Raw genomic sequence first — 22,289 nt, 5'->3', positions numbered from 1 at the left:
AATGAGCACGGCTGTGTCCTAAGAAAACCTTCTTTACAAAAACTAGCTGTACAACAGATTTGACTCTCAGGCTATAGTGTGCCTATCCCTATTCTAGAGGAAGATTATTTCATCTCTTGTTTTTCTCATCTTTTTTACTCTCCTCATATCCTTGCAATTTAAACAACAGGATAATCAAGGGAAAAACACAAGTGAGGAAAAAGACTAAGGTGGAGATATTTCAAGAAGAGTCACCTCTATGGAATATCTATGAGCAATCTTCTCCCAACACATATATGCACACCACGCACCCTACTTTGGTCTCCCTATCCTTTGAAGACTAACACTTCGTAACTTGGGCACTCACCATATGTTGATGAACTAAATGATTGCAAATACACCAGTCATTTTTGTAAGGCCTGAAATGCCTTGCATGTAGTTGGGACACAAAGAATTTAATGAACCGAGAGGTTACTGATAAAGAGAAAGGCTGGATCCAGTTAACTTTCTTCTGTTTCCCACTGAATTCTCAAGTATTTACAATCCATTAAAAGGAACCAAAAGAAGAATTACATGACAAGTACATATAGAAGGTCTAGAGAAACTATGTGCTCTCTTCCTTATAAAAATTTCTTGGTTTTGTTTAAAATAAATACAAGAAACACACAAAATACCCCAATCTATTCTTATATACAATTCCTGGGTAACAGTGCATTTAGAGTCACTCTCAAGATATTTATCATATGTGAGGTAATACCAAATTATATTTTATTTGTTAGGTACTTTACTAAGACATCTTCGTTAACTCTTTGCAATAATCTGAAACTCCACCTAAAGAACAGCTTTATGTTTGCCCTTCCTTCCTATTCTTTAACCGTAGGAAGGCTTCATCTCTGCTGGGGCATTTTTCATTAATGTTTTCTACATTAAAACAGTAAAAACATGCTTTGTTCTCCAATGCAATAATCAGTTCCACATATTTACTTACTTTGGTTTAGGGCTGCAGAACTGATATGCTGAGAATCCTAGAAAGAAAAATAAAAATCTCTAGTTAATAAAATATTAAGGTTTATAAATCCAAGGTTGCATCACTGTTAAATCTAATAAATATTGATACATCTAATTTTTAATAAAATAGGTTGTACTGCTTCTGTTGTTTCCTAAAGTTTATTCTTCCTTTGGTGTCAAGGATTTTCAACACAAAGTATAATGTTTTACCTTAAAATCAATAATAATAAATTACATTTTTTGAGAAAAAAACTATCATTAGAAAATATGTAAAGTATCTAACATGGTAAATTCTGGTTTGGGTAGATAAAACCTCAATGACATCATGGAAAAGAAGAGTGATAATATATTAACAATGTGCATGTGTAACAGGCTGGACTGAACACAGATCTGAAGGTGATATTTCTATATTCTGAATGTTATCCAAAAGTAGAAAAGGCAAGGGGACAGTGTTGTTAATATACTGTTCACAAATACTTTAACAGAAATGTGCAAGTAGGCAGTTCACCTTGCTATTAAAACCATCACGAATGCAGCTGATTGCATTAAACTTTAAGAAAATGTCGGAGGTATGACAAGTGTAAATGTGTACCTGTAACGTATCTAAGTCCTGAACTAGGAAGCAGACACCCTACCTCACTTAATTCTCCTGTACCTCCGTGTCCCTCTTCTAAGGTAAAGAACCTCAAAAATGAATTTATTGTAAAGTCCTGAATACTTTCATAAGCTACAAAACCCTATACAAATGTAAGATGTTCTTACTGACATAACTGGAGAGTGAAGTATTTGAAAGCATTAGGAAGCACTTTAGTAGCTAAATTAATTGCAATATTAACCTAATCTCTAAAGAGTTCAACAAATACTACTTGATTAATCTGGCACACAGTGATACTTCACACTTGTCACTGGTGTGGATGCAGTGCCTGCTAGACTTGTAAGGAATTACCTTTGCAGGAAAAGGAAATTTGGAGGGCTCAGCTGTACTAGGCGTGTGTATTGCTGTCAAAGGTGGAGGCCATGAATGGGTCATTTCCTGGAAAGAGATTTGGAACGGGAAGAAAAGGTAAATTATAAATAGAACATTTGTTGCTATTTAAGTTAACTTTTTAAACTGAATGTAGAGTGGAGTGATGGTAAATGAAAAGTGAAATCTTAAAAGTTATTTCATTTACTTTTTAAAAAAGCTCCTACTTGGTGGGCTATGTTCAAAAGCTGAAGCTCTCCAACAAACAGAACTGAAAAGAAATCAGTTCGAAGAAGAAAAACAAGAGCATAGAACAGGAATGGTCTTAACACTCTGAGCAACATGAAGCATAAAAACGGTAGTAGGTATTACCAGAGCTTGTGTAACTATGAAAACTCAGTCCTGTCTCAATGCTTTCTTTCTCTCTCAGCTTCTTTATTGCATTTCCTGGAATTATTTAAGTTCAAAGGAAGAAGAACTTTCCTGTTTGACTTAAGCAAACAAGTAATTCAGGTCACTTGTTCCACTTGGGAGAGTTTTAATGGATTTGACCCTTCCCTGATACACATTATTAGTACATAAGAACTTCTGCAGAGAAGGCCTTAAAAAGTGACCATCCCTTTTCATTAACAGAAGTTTCATTTCTATTCACTGTTTTCATGGAAGCAAGATTTCTATATCTTCCCAATTAATATATTTATCTTGACATGAGTTCTTTTTTCTAAGCACATACACTTGCTGGAAAACAAAATGTCATATTAAAGGTGTCTAATCGCAAATATGCACACGCACACACACTTTGTTGAAGAGCTAAAATGGCACTGGAGATTAACTTCAGCCCCTTCCTTTTACAGCTGAGAAAAACAAGGTCTAAAATGACAGGATCAGGTCCCCCAGGAAGCCAATGGCCTGAAAGCACAGGGAATGGCCCCTTTGCGTTGGAGTCTGAGAGAAAGAAGTCCATCCCCACGTGTGTCAGACCTGCCAGGCAAACTGGCTTAAGATTGACAAGCAACCCTCCACCAGCACACTGGGGACCCCAGATAACACTATGTTACCTCACCTGTACAACAGTGTTGTTTTTTTTTTTAACATCTTTATTGGAGTATAATTGCTTTACAATGGTGTGTTAGTTTCTGCTTTATAACAAAGTGAATCACTTATACATATATCCCCATATCTCTTCCGTCTTGCATCTCCCTCCCTCCCACCCTCCCTATCCCACCTCTGGAGGTAGTCACAAAGCACCGAGCTGATATCCCTGTGCTATGCAGCTGCTTCCCACTAGCTATCTATTTTACATTACACACTGTGCTTTTTTCCAAGTGCTGACCAACCTCTCCATCACCACAGAAATGCCATCTGATCCTTGCAACAACTGGAGTTGGAGCTGGGCAAGCATCCCCATTCCCCACCTCTGCACACATCTTCCCTGCTCTTCCCCACAGCCGCCCTCTGGGTTGCTAGAACCTCAGAACAGACAGAAATGACCTGGCACAGTGACAAGCAAAGTAACCGATGCTGGCTCGAGTAATTTTTGTTAAAGGTGATATCATGCCCTTGCTCACCTGACTAACCATCTTTTGTTCAGTACAAAAGAGGAATTCTATACTAAAGTATAATGGAAAGAGTAGCAGCTCTGGAGCCAGGGACCCAGATTGGATCTTAACTCTGACCCTGCTGGTCAGGTCCGCCTGAGGAGTTTGAGCTCTCTGAGCCTTAGTTCTCAGGAAGAGGTGGACGAAGACCACTTATTTTTCAGAGCATAAAGTGCTGGAATACACGGTCAGAGAAAGCACTTAAAAAATTAAAAGCCTAGTTTTTAAAGCATTTTAATACTGCACCAAAGAGTTTCCTGTTGTTTTATTTATTTGACTATACTCTAAGGTATGGGACCATGAGAACATTATGATGTAAAAACTTGTAGTAATTGCAAAGGTGTCTGAAAGTATCATCCTTCTGTCTTCCAAGAATTTCTTTATAGAATCCCAATGGTGTCTATGACTTTTAGTCACCAATGATTCCCAGGAAATATCTATTGTACTCTCAATGCCTAAGGCTGCCCGGCTATTAAATTAGGCAGTTGGAAAGTGCATAAACTCTTTCAGGCCTTAAGTGGTTTGCTGATAGTGTGAAAGAATTTATATACTTCCCTAAATGCTCAGCTTACTAGGGGAAGTTAGGCCTTACGAGAATTGGGGCCATAGGAGAGGAGGGTGCCCAGAATTGCAGGGCCCTGAATTCACTCCCTACTTTAACAATGACTTATCACGTGAATGGGGGTAAATCACTTAGCACCTGCTTCACTCCTGGCCTTCCAGGTGCTACAGCTGCTATCTCCTCCCCACTCTCCACCCTGCTCATTTTGCTCTAGACACTCTGTCTAGTTATCGCTGTTTTTCTAATACACCAACCCGTTTCCACCTCAAGGCTTCTGCACTCTTTCCTCTGCCTTTTCCTCCAATCATTGCCTGCTGTATGACTCACAGTGCTTATCAACAACTGACATTTTATTATATATTTATCTTCCCCACTATGGTCTCCACAAGAGGAAGGACTCTTATTCACACGGCACCCCAGTGCCTAGAAAAGTATATGCATCTTCACGGGTATTTGCTGAATAAATGAACATTCCAGTGACACTGGTACAACGAGTGGTACAATGCTACCACTCGTTGTACCAGTGTCACTGGAATGTTGCACTGAGATAATGTCTACAAGCACTGCATTAACTGCCCCAAAAGGCTGTCCAGGCTGTAGAAAACCTGAGCCGTTTCCACACACCCACTGAGGGCACCATCCCCATCTGGACCCTTGTGCATGACCAATTTCCTGGTTGCTGGTAGTGTTGCCTGCTACCTTCTTACCCTGCCAGTCTGCACAAGTCACAGGCCACCAATGCCCCTTCAGTAAAACACTGCGACTCTTAACATTTCCACCAGAGAACCAAACACTATCGTCTATAATTGATTTTCTCCTTTAGGGAACTATTTACTGCTTCTATTGCCCATCAGAAAAATCTGTGTTAGGATTCCTGGCAATCTTCATAAATTACTGGTAGGAGATAAGAACAGAAACCACGAGGCAGAGGGAAGTATCTGGATCTACATCAGAGAGTGAGAGCTGGATTTGACCCTAGAGTCATCTACTATCTACCAGCCCAGGGCCTTCATTTTACCAGTGAGGAAACTGAAGTCCAGGGAGTACAACTGACTTAACTGAGGCCCCAAAAGAGAAGAGAAGGGGACAGATTCTAAGTCTCCACAAAGCAGAGACCCATGCCCCTCTTCAGTCCAGGACATCCTGCGATTTACTCTCTCTCTTTAAGACTTCCAAATGAAAACACTCACCTGTGGCTCGTATTAGCCATCGACTTTCAAGCATTTCCAGGTAAGCAAGAACTCATTAAAGTGATGTTGGCTGAGAGGGGAGGGAGGATGGACGAGTTTATTAAATTAAAAATGCTTGCCTGATGTTCTAATACTATCACCTTACATAAAGGACTCAACAAGTCATATATTAACACACATCAAAACGTTAACAGAAGCATTTGACACATGCAGGAGACAACTAATCTACACTGTTGCATTTACTTTTGAAATAACCATGGAACAAATCACACACAATTTCAGAGAAAATGCTAAGGCTATTATTTCATAACTAAGTCATTTGTTAGTTTTATGACTCATCTTACCAAAGAATTTCAGAAATACCAGAGGGAGAGGATAAAACAGAAGCTTGATCAAGATATCTTATGATTAATCTTACTTACTGGTTGGCAAAAATTTCTCATTTTCAGCAATACAAAGTATGTTTCCTTAGAGCTATTTCTTTCTTAGAAAACTCTAACTACAAAAGTAGGATACCGAAGATAGTAAGATAAAAATAATGGAACTGTTTTCCAAACATCTGGCTAGATACCACCTTTGTCAAAAATTGCACAAATGAGAAGGTAACCAATATACTTAATTACTGGTTTCAGCACGACCTCACTTAATACTTTGCAATGAAAACTTAAAGGAAAAAATTGGGTAAGCATATTTTGAGGAAAAAGTGTGCAGTGGGGATAAAAATTAATAGGTACATGTGTCATATCTCTCCTACTTCCAAAAAAAACCAGAAAACAAAAATCAGAAACCTTATAGCAAAAGATAAAGTAAGAGTATCATTAAAAGTGACATGGAAGAAAATTAAGAGCCACAGAGGAGGAATGAGAAATAAACAAAACTCTCAGTCATTACAATTACTGTATTTGAGCATTAAATTTAGCTCTAGATTTCCTGGAAGTTAAAGCCAAAATGGGACACATAACAGTTTACATAATTCTTCTCTGATAAAAAGAAAGCAAGCCGGTTCATCAGGAGAATTTATTTATTTTCCTGGAACTGAATTCTAAAAGGAATCTGTCATCCTTGTGCAAGGAAAACTGAACAAATGGATAATGGATTCAATGATGTATTTGTAGAAGCAGCACAAATGTTCCTGGCATGGTCTCAATCAACAAGAGCAAAAAATAACCCTTTCAAGGTAGGTGTAAAGATGTCCACTTACTTTCTACTATTTTTCTTTTTATCCCTTTAAAAATTCATGGTCTCACTGATGGTTAAGGCCAAACATATAAAGTGTCACCTATAAAACACCAAGAGGTGAAAACCAAGCACTACTTAACCCCTGGTGCCCCCTGCTGCAGCAACACAGGGCATCTACTCTCTGGGAGGTGAGCAATTCTCCAGGGTCTCTACAGACAGCCAGAAAAGCTTAAGGGAGATGTCATAAGACTCTGGTCCAAATGCCTCGCAGTTTGTAGACTTCATTTCAATTAAAATCTGTCAGATAGTTCAATAATGTCCTAAGACTCCCTTTGTTATTATTCTGGTTTATTTTGCTTTGGGAGGTATGAGGGGAGAAACTGTTTAAAGGAGTTCAGAATGGCAACTGTTCATTGAAGTCAAAGAAAATGAATATATGTCTGCCTACTTAAGTATTTCTTCAAGCGAGAAATAATAACAATAAGCTCACCTTCAGAATCTCTTCAACACAATGGACGTCACTGGAGTAGGTCTGCTGAACAGGAAAAGCAAGAAAAAGATTAGCACACAAACAAAAAACAACTAGAATGCTGGTATTAATTAATACAGCAACACTCTTGTAAGTAGAATCACCTCAGGGCCCACCTCTTACGAGCTAAATAGGAGAAACTTCACCTTCTGGATGAAATAAAACCAGAGAGATTAACCTGACCTAATCGTGCAGGAAAGGTTTCTGCTGGAGACAATGACAGACGAATTATGACCCTTAGGTCAAAAGCTTCTGGTGGAAAATATGTATATTAAAGAAAACTAGTACATTAGTAAATCTAGGGGAATAACAGATATAACAGAAGTGAAGGTGGTGTTAGTTTGCTGCTTTATAGCAACATCTGTCCAGTCAGCCAAGTTACGTGAACATGAAGATGGCAATCACTCTTAACATCTTACTGAGCCCACAGGAAGGAGGCCAGCATCCTATCAAGGATAGATTTTATGGTAATATTATGGTAATATTCTAAAATATTAGAAATTTTACCTGCCAAAAATTCATTTTAAATTCTAGCCCTACTTGAAGTCAGCACTTCCATCTTATGCGCGCACACGCGTGTGCACACACACACACACACACACACACACACAAAATAGTTCTCCAGAGACAGACCCTAGGGAGAGAGGAGATTACCTAGGGTCTTAAAGGAAAGATCACCTTGCTTATCCCCAGCTAAACAAATGACAGCTGCTGTTGTTAGTATCACAACCATAGTTTCTAGGAAATGTCATTTTACAGTCTTTACATTTTTAAGTACAAAGAAAGTGGAAAAGCAAAATCTTTTTTTAAAAAAATCACTTTTCCTTAACTAGAGATATGGAACAAATCCCCTGACTTCACAATTTTTAATGGAATATCAGCTTTCGCTGTGTGTCAATTCATGAGCCAAGTGCCCTGGGCAACTCCTGTACAACACACACCCCTCCCATTACTGCTCCTGCTGTGAAGAAAGCACTGTTCTTCCCAGTCAGTTGGTCCAATACTTGCCTCACAGCCAGAGTGTAGATGGAAAAGGGTTCTTTTCAGGGCTCTCATCTCTAATTTGAGTGTAATTTAATACAGCATTGGTTGTTAATTCCTGATCTAGGGTTTATTAATCCACCATTTCCCTCATTCCAGTTTCTTTAAGGAAAAAGGAAAAGAGCATACAGCATTCACACTCACCTGGAATTGAATCTAATGGACACGACAAAATTCAGATGCAATTTGACCTGCCTAGGTCTGGTTTTAAAACATGTAAATTTCACAGAGGTGATTTTATTGAAATGTTTGCAGTTTGCTATTTTTGAGTTAGGGTCTGGAAGTTAGGAGGTATAACCAAAGAATCAAGGGTATCCCCTTTCTCTGCTGGCCCTACTGGACCTGCCTTTATGCATTATGCATGTCAACAACAGGACCTGCTTACCCAATTTTTGCTTTTCAAGACTATTAAAGAATGCCTAAAAACTGGACCAAATATTATAGCACAAATGTCAGAAACAATGAATGCTGTTTTGACCTGCGGGTAAAATGTAATTATATCCTACGGTTTTAATCTTTCACACGCATCATTAGGAACAACGACAATTAGGAGTTGAAAGTTAATCAACGGAACAGAGCATATGACTCCTGACTCTGGTTAAATAGTCCCCTCATCCTATCTGCTGCTGGAATGAGAATGAGAATCCAGTTAAAATATCTGGCAGTCATGGGGGGACGGGGTTAGGGGAGGGATGGAGTGGGATGCTGGGATTGGAAGATGTAATAAGCTTTCATATACAGAATGGATAAACAACAAGGTCCTACTGTATAGCACAGAGACCTATATTCAATATCCTATGATAAACCATAAGGGAAAAGAATATTTTAAAAAAGAATGTATATGTATGTACAACTGAATCACTTTGCTGTACAGCAGAATTAACATAACATTGTAAATCAGCTATGCTTCAATTAAAAAAATTTTTGAGGGACTTCCCTGGTGGCGCAGTGGTTAAGAATCCGCCTGCCACTGCAGGGGACATAGGTTCGACCCCTGGTCCAGGAGGATCCCACATGCTGCAGAGCAACTGAGCCTGCAAGCCACAACTACTGAGGGTGCGTGCCATAACTACTGAGGCCTGCGCGCCTAGAGCCTGCGCTCCGCAACGGGAGAGGCCACCGCAATGAGAAGCCCGAGCACCGCAACGAAGAGTAGCCCCTGCTCGCTGCAACTAGAGGAAGCCCGTGCGCAGCAACTAGAGAAAGCCCGCGCACAGCAACGAAGACCCAATGCAGCCAAAAAAAAAAATACGGTAATCAACGAAACAATGAGGCACAGTTGAAATGAGGGCAAAAAAGATTTGCCCACTGCTTCCAAAAGAATGGAGTCAGGAAGCTACAACTTCAGGACATTCAAAGACTTTTTGATCTTCATTACTACTCAAGCCATCAACCCTTAGCCAAGACGTTTTATGTCACTAAAAGATTCATTTTTTTCCCTAAAATTTTATTACATGAGATGAACCAGGACTGAAGAAATTTTTCCCAAAGATTATTGTTTATTGGTATCAGGGTAAGATAAATATTGCTCAACAGTCACCATTTAACCCGTTTAAATTTCTAACTAAAGTCTAAGGCTCAAGCATTAATTGGTTAATGTACTGTGAATTTTCTTATCAGGTCCATTATGAAAGGGGGGGTATTTCAAAGGGGTGCCAGAATTCCATTCCAAATACATGAGGATATATCATACGTAAAGATCTCCATGCAGCACTGTTTATAATGGCAAATAACTGGAAATGATCGCAAAATAACGTAAATACGTGTACTTGCATGGAAAGATGCTCAAGGTATTTTCAACTTTTTCTTTGGAAAGAACTTCACACTTACAGAAAAATAATTAAAACAGTAAAAGAAATTCCTACAAACCCTTCACTCAGATTCCCCAAATGCTGGCATTCTACCACAGTTTGCTTTCTATTTTTCTCTCCCTGCCCTCCACCCACACATCTACACTGAGCCATTCAAGAGTAAGTTAGAGAGTTAGAGTTAATGCCCTTTTACCTCTAAATACTTCTGTGTGTACCAAGGTATGCCTTACAGCTTTATTTAACGGTGGGGGGGGGGGGGTACCCTTCCCTGGTGGCGCAGTGGTTGAGAGTCCACCTGCCGATGCAGGGGACGAGGGTTTGTGCCCCGGTCCAGGAAGATCCCATGTGCCACGGAGCGGCTGGGCCCGTGAGCCATGGCCACTGAGCCTGCGCATCCAGAGCCTGTGCTCCGCAACGGGAGAGGCCACAACCGTGAGGCTCGCGTACCAAAAAAAAAAAAGAAAGGGTCGGGGGGCGGGGGAGGTTTACCAGATTGTCTATATAGTATGAGCCTATTTTATGTTCTATCTACCCAATATTCATATCCCCACTCTTCCCTGACCCAAATTAGAGACTCAAACTAGAGTACAGTAGGTATCTCAGCTGTTTGCAGAGGAAGATCCATAAGGACTGGCTGCCTCGTTTTAAAAAGTACAACTTGGCACCTCCAAGTCTGCCACTGGAAGGAGACTTTCCAAAAAGGGAGGGGCAGTTCAACAAACCATTATGGCTTAATCCCCTTCCTTAAAATCCACTTTCCTCACAGGGTCCCCAGCTGAGTAATGCCACCCCTACTCAGAGAAGCCAGGCTCTCCCTTCAACACTGTGGCCAAGGAGTAAATAATCAGCCTCTCTGAAGCTCAGCCAAGTTAAGGCTGAAGATCTTTAGGTAAGACTTCTTCAAAGAACAAGGGATGATTAAAAAGCAGCAACAAAAACAATCTGTGCTAACTGCATGAATGCAGAAGCTCTAGTTTGCAGGTCCTTCCCTGTCTAGCGCACCTTCAGGGTCAGAGGCACTGACTTTAGACACTCACAACCACAAATCACACTGTTGTCTCCCATCTTCAACATCTAGGTTCCTAAAGGAGAGCAGCTCGGCTACCTCACACATACGGTATCCTGTATATACACGGACCTCCCAGCGGAGCCCTCACTTCCCCATGGGGTATGGCCTTAACACAGGAACCATAATCCTATTCAATAATAATTAAAAAAATAGTAGCTACTTATTGAATACATATTGTACTTGATACTGCATTAAATTCTCACACATTTCCTCCGTTTGATACCATCTATTGTAAAATGCACCATCATTAACTTGGAAGGGGAAAAGCTACGGCACTAAATGTACGCATCAACTGTAGATACATCCCTTATTACAGACACTGAAAAATGAAATAAAAATTTGAGGGAATCCTGCGTAATGCTCCATTTCATTCTCACATCAATCTTTGTGGTATAACTCCCAGTTTTTAAAATGAAGACTGAATTCTAAAGAAATTAAGTTACATGTCCAAGGTCACACAACGCTCTCAAGTGACTGAGCCTGCCTTCCGAATGTTGCTACACTACTTTTCCAGAAACCTCAACTTCAGGCAAGAGACAGATAGATTAGTATTTAAGGAGGAGATATGATCCCAGTTGTCGTATGCATGACCAAAACCATTTTCAAAGAGTACTGTTTTCCCTGTGTTTGTGCAAAGAAGTTGGTATTCAGACTTAACTGCCTCTTACTACTGCGGGTACTTCAGACCAGAAAAGGCAGCGATGCTGGCCTCGGTCTGATTTCTCACTCCTCTTGGAATGATATTGTGTGATCCTAAGGAGATGCACTGATACCAAAATAAAATATGTCAGTAAGTGTCTTCTAAGCACGACACAGTTTGTTTTAATAAGCTAAAAAGAGCCGGACGGAAGAAATATACCTCACCGTTAAGACCAGGAGGCTCTGGCAATACTGTGTTTTAAGCCTCTCAAGTTTCAACAGAGCAGCACTTTTTTTAACAATGCTGTTCTCAAAAAGGCTTAGTTATCACTAACCAGAACTGCAGGGAGCACAAAGGCAGACTGCTGACGAGGGAAGTCAAAAGATCTTGGATTCTAGTTCTGGCTCTGCCGAGGACTGGTTCTTGCAATGCTGGCTAAGATTCAACTTCCCTGGGACTATCTCCTCATGGCAATAAAGGGATAATATTACCAATCCTAACCGCTTCACAGGGTTGGTATGTGTGGTCAAGTATGAAGGTCAAGTGTGAACCTTTAAAAACTAACAGGAGGGACTTCCCTTGTGGCGCAGTTGTTAAGAATCTGCCTGTCAATTCAGGGGACATGGGTTTGAGCCCTGGTCCGGGAACATTCCCACTGCCAAGGAGCAACTAAGCCCACGCGCCACAACTACTGAGCCCACATGTCACAACTACTGAAGCCCATGCGCCTAAAGCCCGTGCTCAACGAGAAGCCACTGCAGTGAGAGGCCCACGCACCACAATGAAAAGTAGCCCCCGCTCGCCGCAACTAGAGAAAGCCCGCGCGCAGCAGTGAAGGCCCAACGCAGCCATAAATCAATCAATCAATAAATAAACTTATAAAAACTATCAGGAGGGGCTTCCCTGGTGGCGCAGTGGTTGAGAGTCCGCCTGCCGATGCAGGGGACACGGGTTCGTGCCCCGGTCCGGGAAGATCCCGCATGCCGCGGAGCGGCTGGGCCCATGAGCCATGGCCGCTGAGCCTGCGCATCCAGAGCCTGTGCTCCGCAACGGGAGAGGCCACAACAGTGAGAGGCCCGCGTACCGCAAAAAAAAAAAAAAAACTATCAGGAGGCACTGATATGTGAAATAAATACATGGGGCCAACATTATCAAGGCAGTCTTCACTGGTGTGACAGCTTTTAAAGAAACCCCAATAGGTTCTCTCTCATTTTATGTTTTAAAAGATTAAACAAATTCTCATGCTATTTTTCTTCAAACATACATCAGCTTTTGGACTATGGTTCAGTCTATAGTATCTACTTGCTGCTCACCTATCCCAAACTAACTAGATAAGGCACACTCTTCTTGCCCCTGCCTGGAGCCCATTTCCCTCTCCCACCTGTGTTGGGAAAACTCCTACTCAGACTCTGAGTGGCAGATTAAAGACCATCTTCTGGAAAATATTCCTTGACTCTCTCACTCCCAAAACTGTGCATGTGCTCCCATGGCTGTCAAACCGCCTCATGTCCCACCATCTCTGCTTCTCCTAGATTACCAGTTCCATGACTGCAGGGGCCAGCTCTGCCTTGCTAAATCACCAATCACACGCTGCCTGCCACACAGAGGCAACCAATCAACATTTGCTGGTACAGTTTTCAGCCTCCGAACTCAGAATATGAAAACAAATTCCCAATTTTTAAAGCATTAGAGAGTTTCTAAATACAGTAGCTTCTTTGAATTATAAGCCAACATCTTAATTAACAAACTACACAGAAATAAACACACGAGGACAAAAAGGAAATTGTTTTGCATTGTTTTCTCCTTCAAAACATTAAGACTACTCTTAGAAACTATTTTTCACATATCAGATTGGCAAAACAAAAAAAGAAAGACGGACAATTCTGTGTCTATGAGATAGATGTGGGGAAATAGGCGCTCAAATACCGTGGTTGGTGGGAGGGTAAAACAGCACAATCACTGAAGATAGCAATTTGGCAGGAGCCACCAAATTCTATTTTCTCATGCTCTGACCCAGCAATTTTACCTCTAGCACCAGCTCCTACATGTACAAAAAGATATACGCACAAAGTTATTCACTTCAGCCTAGTCTCCAAATAGTAAGGTATTGGAAAAACTCTAAACTCCCATCTAGAGGTAATTGGCTAAGAAAACTGTGTTGCATGCCCCTTAGGCAGAAATACTACGCAGGCATGACAAAGAATGAGGGCGCTCTTCGTGCAATGATTTGGGTAATCTCCAAGCTATACTGTTAAGGGGGAGGGAAAAAACCAGGTGCAATACATGCCAGGATTTGAAATGAAAAGGTGACGTCAGAAGAGAATATATATGTTGAGTTACTTATTATGCATAAAATACCATTGGGAATAACACAAGAAATCTATAACAATTACTCCTAGAAACAAAAACTAAGTGGCTGGAGGGCCAGAGTAATGGAAGATTTTCACTGTATATCTTTTAAAATTCTGCATTATTAAGTATATTATGTAATTATAAAGGAAAATACAAAAATTAGATTGAGATTTTAAAAATTAAGGATAAAAATTTTTACTCAAAGGTACAGCCAAAGGTCTCTGCCACATTTGTGTTTACTCTCTTTTAGCATTCTTCTATGTAACTTTGCTTCTCCCAAACACACGTCTATATGAATCTGTCCACAGCTTCCTCCTCGGAGCTCTGGGCTTGCCTCACGTAACACTCAGCACACTGAATTGTTCCTAGATTTACAGTCAGCCTTCTGTGAGGTGCTCCTGGGAAAACCTAGGACTTGGTGTCTGGCCCTATTTGCTGGCTAGTTCACTCTTGCTTCCCAAACTAGAATGCTACAAAGCCCTTGAAAGAGATGTATTTGGGGTGGGGGTAGGGGTGGGCTCTCTCTCTTTTTTAATCAGTCATGCTTAAATACTGGGCAAATATATTTGAAATAGACAAAGCCTCATAGGATTGCTGTGAGGAAGAAATAAGACAATGCACGTTAAAGCTAATGCCTCACAAATAAACTTAAGCACTTATCATGAAGATGCAATAATCAGCACTTCCCAGAGACAGATTAGAGGAGGAAACCAAAAGGCCTGCCTGAGCAAGGTTCTGGCATAAAATCAACTCTATTCTGTGAATACAAAGTAAATTACCTAAATAGCTAGGCCTATTCCAAGAACTCGCTCATACTGCTTGGGTATGCCTACTCGGGCTGAAAAAGGCACAAGGTTCTAACAGTATTACTTCTTCAGAAGTGTCATGCCCTTTGGGCAACTATCTAAACATCTACTTCCACACCCAGTATTTTAGGTAAGAATTTTTTAAATCCCTGGGCAGATTTATGGACACACTTATAGTACAAAAAGAAAAAAAAAAAGGAAAGCTATAGATTGTTAATATGGAAGGAAAGATAATGGGTCAGAAAACAGAGACTAAGATACTCTTAACAGTTTTCCTAAAGATGAATAGTATTATAATGCAAACCAATTTTAACCATCAAACTCTCCCTTCAAAAAATTAAACACCTAAACACCCTGAATCTCTACTCAAATATCTTCAAATAACGGCAGGGTTTGGGGTAGTATTATTTTTTTTAAAAGGTGATAAGCTTCAATATGTAGCAAGGAATTACGTGTTCCCTGGAAGCCTCATTTTTTTTTTTTTTTTTTTTTTTTGCGGTACGCGGGCCTCTCACTGCTGTGGCCTCTCCCGTTGCGGAGCACAGGCTCCGGACGCGCAGGCTCAGCGGCCATGGCTCACGGGCCCAGCCTCTCCGCGGCACGTGGGATCTTCCCGGACCGGGGCACGAGCCCGTGTACCCTATATCGGCAGGTGGACTCTCAACCACTGCGCCACCATGGAAGCCCAGAAGCCTCATTTTTTAACGCCAAACTGGTCTGCCAGGCATGGAGGCTACCACAATTACTGTTATGCTAACTGCAGAAATCTCTATAGTTCTCCAAGTAAATGTTTCAAGGAGAAGAGGAAAGAGACTGATGAAGGACAAGATTATTTTAAATGATGAGAAATCTACAGGTCACCTACAGCTATCATCCAACAAAAATTTACTGTGGAAAGACCAAGCAATTCTACTCATGTTGGAGGAACTAGAAAAGGGGCAGCAGTCTGGAAACATGGGTGTCACAAACACTGGCTGTCCTTTCCTGCAAGTCTTCCTTCACCTTGACTCTGCACCCACCTTCAACTCCAAATGGTAACCCATGGTGCTCTAATCTGTCTCCCCCGGAACGGTTTCCTGTAGGCAGGGATTGGCTTTATTCATCCCAGTATCTCCCAGGGCCTTAACATAATTCTGGACAAACACAGACATGCAAGTAATATTTGTCAAATGAATGAACCTGATCTTGCCATCTCATGGCATCTCCGACAGAATTCACAAACATGAGCTAGCCAAAAAGTAATTATGGAATATTTTATAGTGAATTCTCCATTTTTTCCTGTATATTGGAAGCAATGTGTGTTTGCTCAAATATGCAAAACTCTAGGCAACTTCACAGAACAAGGCTATTTTGTTTTTGAAGATACAGAAATCCTCAACTGAAAAAAAAAAAAAAAAATGAAATTCTATCACCACCATCAACTCAATGAGATGTTTTTCACCCAAGGAGTAGTTGCCTAAGTACAATTTGAGGATGTGAGTTTCTCAGAGAACGGTTTCTGATGTGACAGTAACGTCAGATCATGATTGTTGGGGGAAGGGTACATTGAGCAAGCTTGGGTGGGGTAAAGGAAGGGTGTATCTCCTTGAGACTGAAGATCAAGAAATATTCCAGGATAAATGCAGAAAGAGAATGCTGGAAGCTTGGAAGATGTGCTAGCACCCCAATTCACTTATTAAATGAGAGTTAACACACACAAATGCGTATAAAGTTCACCTTTAGGTAAACTCCTCTATAAGCGAACTATGTTATCTCCCTGCCTTTCACCAGCTAGAGCAAAAACAGGCTAAAAAATGAAAAGAAAAAAAAGACCCTAAGTATCATTACTGAAACTTAAACCCTTACAGGAAGAAGTATTTTGAACTATATGTACTTTTAAGATTAATGTGGGTAACTAGAGAGTTTATTGTTGCTTTCCGGTTACTCTGATTTTACCAGTGAAGCAATTTGCTTTAGTGTCATAAAGAATTTATTTTTCTAAAGTATATAAAATGTACAAAAGCTCATAATTTGTATTAACTGAACTACTTAAAATATTCTGGAAATTCTGTTTTGATCTCTATTAAAAGAGGGCATCTTTTAGTCACGAAACCTAGGATCTAGTTCTTAAGATCTGGTTTAAATAAATAAAAATAGAACCATGAGTAGCTGTTCCCCACATATATAACACTTACTTTATATAAATATACAAATGAATATTAGGGGAGTAATAAAAGTGCTGGTTTCATTTACTGTATTACTATACTTCCTGAGACCACATGAGTATATATAAATTTTAATATATTTGTAAGGCTTCTACAGAGTCACATGAAATAGTTTTTATTTTAAAAAATACTATTTAGGGACTTCCCTGGTGGCACAATGGTTAAGAATCCACCTGCCAATGAAGGGGACACGGGTTCGAGTCCTGGTCCAGGAAGATCCCACATGCTGTGGAGCAACTAAGCCCATGCGCCACAACTACTGAGCCTGTGCTCTAGAGCCGCGAGCCACAACTACTGAAGTCCACGCGCCTGGAGCCCGTGCTCCGCAACAAGCCACCCCAGTGAGAAGACCGTGCACTTTAATGAAGAGTAGCCCCCGCTCACCGCAACTTAGAGAAAGCCCGTGCGCAGCAACGAAGACCCAACACAAACAAAAAATAAATAAATAAATTTACGGGGTTGGGGGGGAGAAAACTGAAACACTAAAAAAAAAAAATACTATTTATGTTGCTGCATTATATGCAGAAATGTTTTCAGTAAATATTCTTTATGACAATATGTCAAATAGCTTCTTGGTGTAAAAGTGACAAGGGTGGGGTGTACCTGAGATAGGTTTTAAACAGACTTAAAAGTACCTGGATGAAAAACAAATGCAGATAACTTACCACTGTTTGAGAGTAAATATATCTAATCTCAGTTATTCACCAACTTTCTAACGTTTGACTGTGAACTATTACCATTCACAGTGTAATAAAGAATCAGAAATCCCCAGTGTTTTAAGACTTGAAAACACTGTGCCTTTGACAGAAGATCACATGAGACCCCACGAAGCCCATTGTGGGCATAGTAACCATGAATGATTTAGTAAGACTGGCTAAAAAGCACTGCTTTAAAAAAAGAAAAAGACATCACAAAGAACAAGTCTAGACAGTGGTTCCATTCCAGTGATAATAAACTGACAAGTTCTTTCAAATGGTCCAAACTACATGACCTAACTCCCCTTCCGTAACCAATTCTACTCACTAAAACAACTTTTACGGTTTTTTTTTTTTAAGAGGAATTAAATTTTGATTTTTGAGTGGGTACATTGATTTGCAAAGCACAAGCAGTCTTTCAATTAAAATATACCACTGCAGGGAGGGTGTTAAACTGAAGTGTTTTGTGACCATGCTTACTCCATTCCCATCCTACTCTGTTCTCTCCCCACCTCACACACACAGATGCACACAAACACACACAACACGCACACACAAGTACTCTCTCACAGATCATATAAGGGATGATTCTGAGTCTAAAACAACACTACTAAATTATTTTGTCAACCATGACAGAATTTATAGATGCATAAACCTGTATTACTGCTCCTTTTTGAGTGTGTCTATCAAATTTAAGTGGCAAACAATGTTCGGGAACCATGTCTAATTCTGTGTTTCACAGGGTGCCTGGACACTTTTTTTTTTAATAGCTAGGCATAAGTGAAGACTACAGAGGCACCAGGGGGGAAAAGAAAAAAAAACTTTCCATCGGTTTCTGGATGAGGTTGAAAGAAACTGAAGTCATATGAATAAGATAAGCCATTTAATCCACGCTTTGTCTGAAAGGACATAAAGATTTTTATCCTGGACTTATTCCAGTGGTAATCTCAACAGTTCCTCTGGGCTAGGTGTTGGTTGTCTGTCTCCTGGCATCATGATTTTTAAAAACAAAAAACAGAACCCAGAGGGAAAAAAAGCAAAGAAAATTACTAAAGCAGTAGGCAAGAGGCAATATATACTCTGAGGAAACAATCTGAGCTTCAAACTGCCCTGGGGATTACTGATACTATAATAAACACAGAGGAGAGAAGGCAAATAAAGATGGCCTTGCCCTTTATATCTTAATTCTGAATAAGCAAATTCCTTTATTTTTTTTTTGCTCTTTAATCTTGGGTAACAAACAGATTACTTGCCAGGATCTAGAAAAAGGGCCAAAGACCATTCGAGAAAGTATAATTATTTAATATAACATCATGGTGGTTATAAATCACTTATTTAATCACATCAATGAGCACCTAAATTTAAGAGACTATTTTACTTTTCTATAATTTATTAAAAACCAGATTCTTTACAAAGAAAAAGAAACCTTACTAATGCCACCGAACCTCAAGTAGATTTAATAATCTTTTCTTTTTCCTGCATTATCTTTGTATGTAAGTTTGGTCTAAAAGTATAAACAAACTGCATGAGACTTCTAGGAAAGCTCATCTCATAAAGTGATTTACTGAACTGGCAAAATGAAAGAAAATATGTTTAATAACAAAGTTTTAAATAAACAGTCACTCAACAAGTGCCAGTATTTTTTAAAAATAAATACAAGGGACAGGCCAGATAAATATACATAAAAGAATTATTCTTGAATTTATTTTAAATAAGTATTTAATCTGTGCCAAGGAGAAAATTCCCTTTGCTTGTAAAATAAATGTGCTCTAATACCTGCTGAATTTAAAAGCATTAAGCATTTCGTAGTACATCTACCACAATTCTATCACATCTTACACAGACCACAATTCTAAAAGTTACAGTAGGAAACAATACGTTTATACTCATTTTGAAAACATGTAGCAGTGACTCTCCGCCCATCTTTCTCCATCTCAATATACTTCTCTCGAAGCCCTTCTGACTCTCTCTCATCGCCTCACACACACATACACACACACGCAATGAAGTTTTTTTTTTTTTTTTTTTTTTCGCAATGAAGTTTTAAAAGTACTCTTTTGACTTTAATCCGGAGCCCTTAAACCAAGACTCCAACGTTTTGAGTGTTTTAAGGCACGGTATAACTCAACCACATTTGTCCTAACTCCCAATATTCTTGCATTTACTGTCATTCCTATGTTCTCCTTTTCCTTCTACACTTTCTAGAATGCAGAATCTAGGTGCCAGAGAAGAGAGAATACAAAAAATAGGCCATCATTCTGATAGGAACAACAAAAGCAACTCCTCTTGAAAATTGCCTTTAAGGGACAGGAAGGTCAATCCAGCAGAGGTAAATTATATCTCAGTTGTACATCAATCCAGCTGTGGCCCTCCTGACTATTCCACACACCTGGCCCATGCCCCAGGAGCCAGGGAAAAGGCTCCTGGAACCTACTTTACTTTTTCTCTGATATTATCATAATCACATTGCCAGTTTGGGGAAAGGGGAGGGGCACGGGCCAATTACAAAAATCCTTTGAACAAGTTCTTTAATTGGTATACAGCCAGCCAAATCCTCTTAATAAGTAGTATTATTAATATCGTCACGATAATGCTGTCTACCAAGTAGCATTAAATGAACCTGAAAAGTTTTAGATTGGCCTCTGAGCAGGTAAGTCTTAATCTGAATCTGTTTTTCTCTCTCTTTTAGGTAAAACTTTTAAGAAGCATCTGAATGTCAGAAAATCATCTCCTTAGTAAGATTCTCTCAAAAGCGTTTTGTAGGACAAATAAAACAGTTTCTTCTAACTAGAGCACGGTCTTTAAAACTAAAAACAAAAACCTGTGAGGAACATAAATCACTGGAAAACTCTCTTGCTTCCTAAGTCTGAGTGTAACAGATCTCCAACTCATTTTATGACATAGTTCCTACTTTGAAAAGCCAAAAGGCATAACCTAAATTTAAATCAATCAATGAAGAGTCTACGCTATAACAACCTGCGGGTTCTCCCTGCTTTCTCATTACTTCTGCCCAATTTCTGAGCTCTCTTGCCAATGGAAGATACACTACTGCTTAACCTTAAACAAATTCTATTTTTTGAGGGGGGAAAAAAAATGGAAACACTGTCATGTTCTCTAATTAGCCTTTCATCACATAAATTTACACCCCAGATAGATACAGACTATGTGACCACAAACTATGCTGAATAAATTAATGAGACCCATAAAGCTACAAGAACATTAAACATTAAAATTTATCTACTACACCTGCTTGCACTTAAGTAAGAACACTTCTAAATATTCCTAGACTAGTAGAAATCAATACGACATGTGCTAAAACTTGGGTAGGCGCTCCACAATCTTTTATATTTGACCTAAATTCTATTTGTCTGCCAAAAAACAAAGCAATAAAAGCCAAAAGCGATGGTGGGGGGGGGGGCGGGCGGGCGGGGGAGGGGGGTGGAGAGAGGGAGAGAGAGAGAGAAGGGGAGGGGGGAACGCACACCTGTATACAAACATATTTAAGTTTTTATGCTGCCAATATCTTCGATCTGTACCTTTACTTTGGGAAGACAAAAGAAACCATCAATGTTTGCCAGTGATCCAGAAGTTCAAGAAGAGAGTTTGAAAGAGGGACAAAATATCTGACTGGTAAGGAATTGCTTATTTTAAAATGTTTTTAATTTCTTTAAAATGCACTGCCAAAAATGTGCTGTGATTTGCGATAGATAGAAAACTATATTATACTTTCTCTGCTCTTACTCCGTTATTTCATTAGAAAGAGACAGAGAGGGAGAGAAAGGAAAATCCATAATCCAAACCAACAACCAGTGCAAATCTCAAGAGATATTCCAAGTCTCTAGGGGCAGCCAAAAGGAAAAAAAAAAAGCCACACCACACCACCTGTCTGTTACCTCTCAAGTGTACACGAAGGGAGGGGACATGGGAGGGCTGAATGCCTGTGGCTAGAAAGCTTATTTACCTTGTTTGTAAGGGCACGCACACAGCAGCACTCAAGTAGAGTTTATTCAGATCCTTCCCTTCTTTGACGTTAGCCCCTAACAGAGGAGGCAAAAGAGGAAACAAGGAGGGAAGGAGGGAGAGAGGAAAGAAGGGAAGTGGGGAAGGGAGGAAGCAGAAGCGGGGGAGAGAAAGAGGGGGAGAAAGAGAGGTTTCCCTTTGAGGCCTCGGTCTTCCCCACCTGAACCTCAGGCTTGCACTCACAGGTACTTACTGTGGGGCAGCTGTGCACTGGGGCACTTACCTCCGTGAACATGTCTTACTGCCTTCCTACATGGCAAAAAGGCTTTCCTGTTTCCATACATCCCCTTGCCAGCCCTAATCGGTGCCACTAGGTCACTGTATTTTGTGCTGGCAGCTGCAATGGAGGCCCTGACAGGAAAGAACTTTTAATCTCTTCCCTTGTACTGAACCATAAGCAGCAGCGAGTGCTCCCAGACACAACTCCCCTGGCTCTGCTCCTAAAAACGCTCTCAAGTACACCGTTGCTTAGCAATATTTGCCTTCCCCCTGTACATTTGAAATTGGCAACATCTGTCCCTTTGGCAGTTTTGACTTGTGCAAAGCACCATGCTCACAGTTTAAAAACACACACGGCTTTATGAAATGGGCAATCCTCCACTCTTCCCATCTCCCCGAAAAACCAGGGATGTGGAAACCCCC

The 22,289-nt window shown here is 40.2% G+C and overlaps 1 protein-coding gene across 10 annotated transcripts in view; it reads right to left on the bottom strand.

The window, feature by feature from the left end:
- AFF1 (AF4/FMR2 family member 1) overlaps positions 1-22,289 on the bottom strand; it is a 206,485-nt gene that overhangs the window by 48,914 nt on the left and 135,282 nt on the right. For 8 of the 10 annotated variants that reach the window (XM_032631940.1, XM_032631944.1, XM_032631941.1 and 5 more), the window contains 3 exons: positions 6,971-7,015; positions 1,934-2,020; positions 968-1,004 (listed from right to left, as the gene is read on the bottom strand). In XM_032631940.1, coding sequence (XP_032487831.1) covers positions 968-1,004; positions 1,934-2,020; positions 6,971-7,015 — 169 coding nt within the window. The remainder of the gene's footprint in view (positions 1-967; positions 1,005-1,933; positions 2,021-6,970; positions 7,016-22,289) is intronic. The other 2 variants (XM_032631942.1, XM_032631949.1) reach the window with 2 other exon arrangements.

The sequence above is a fragment of the Phocoena sinus genome, chromosome 5 (assembly GCF_008692025.1).
Source record: "Phocoena sinus isolate mPhoSin1 chromosome 5, mPhoSin1.pri, whole genome shotgun sequence".
NCBI classification, from domain to species: Eukaryota; Metazoa; Chordata; class Mammalia; order Artiodactyla; family Phocoenidae; genus Phocoena; species Phocoena sinus.
This window is presented reverse-complemented; position numbering and strand designations above follow the sequence as displayed.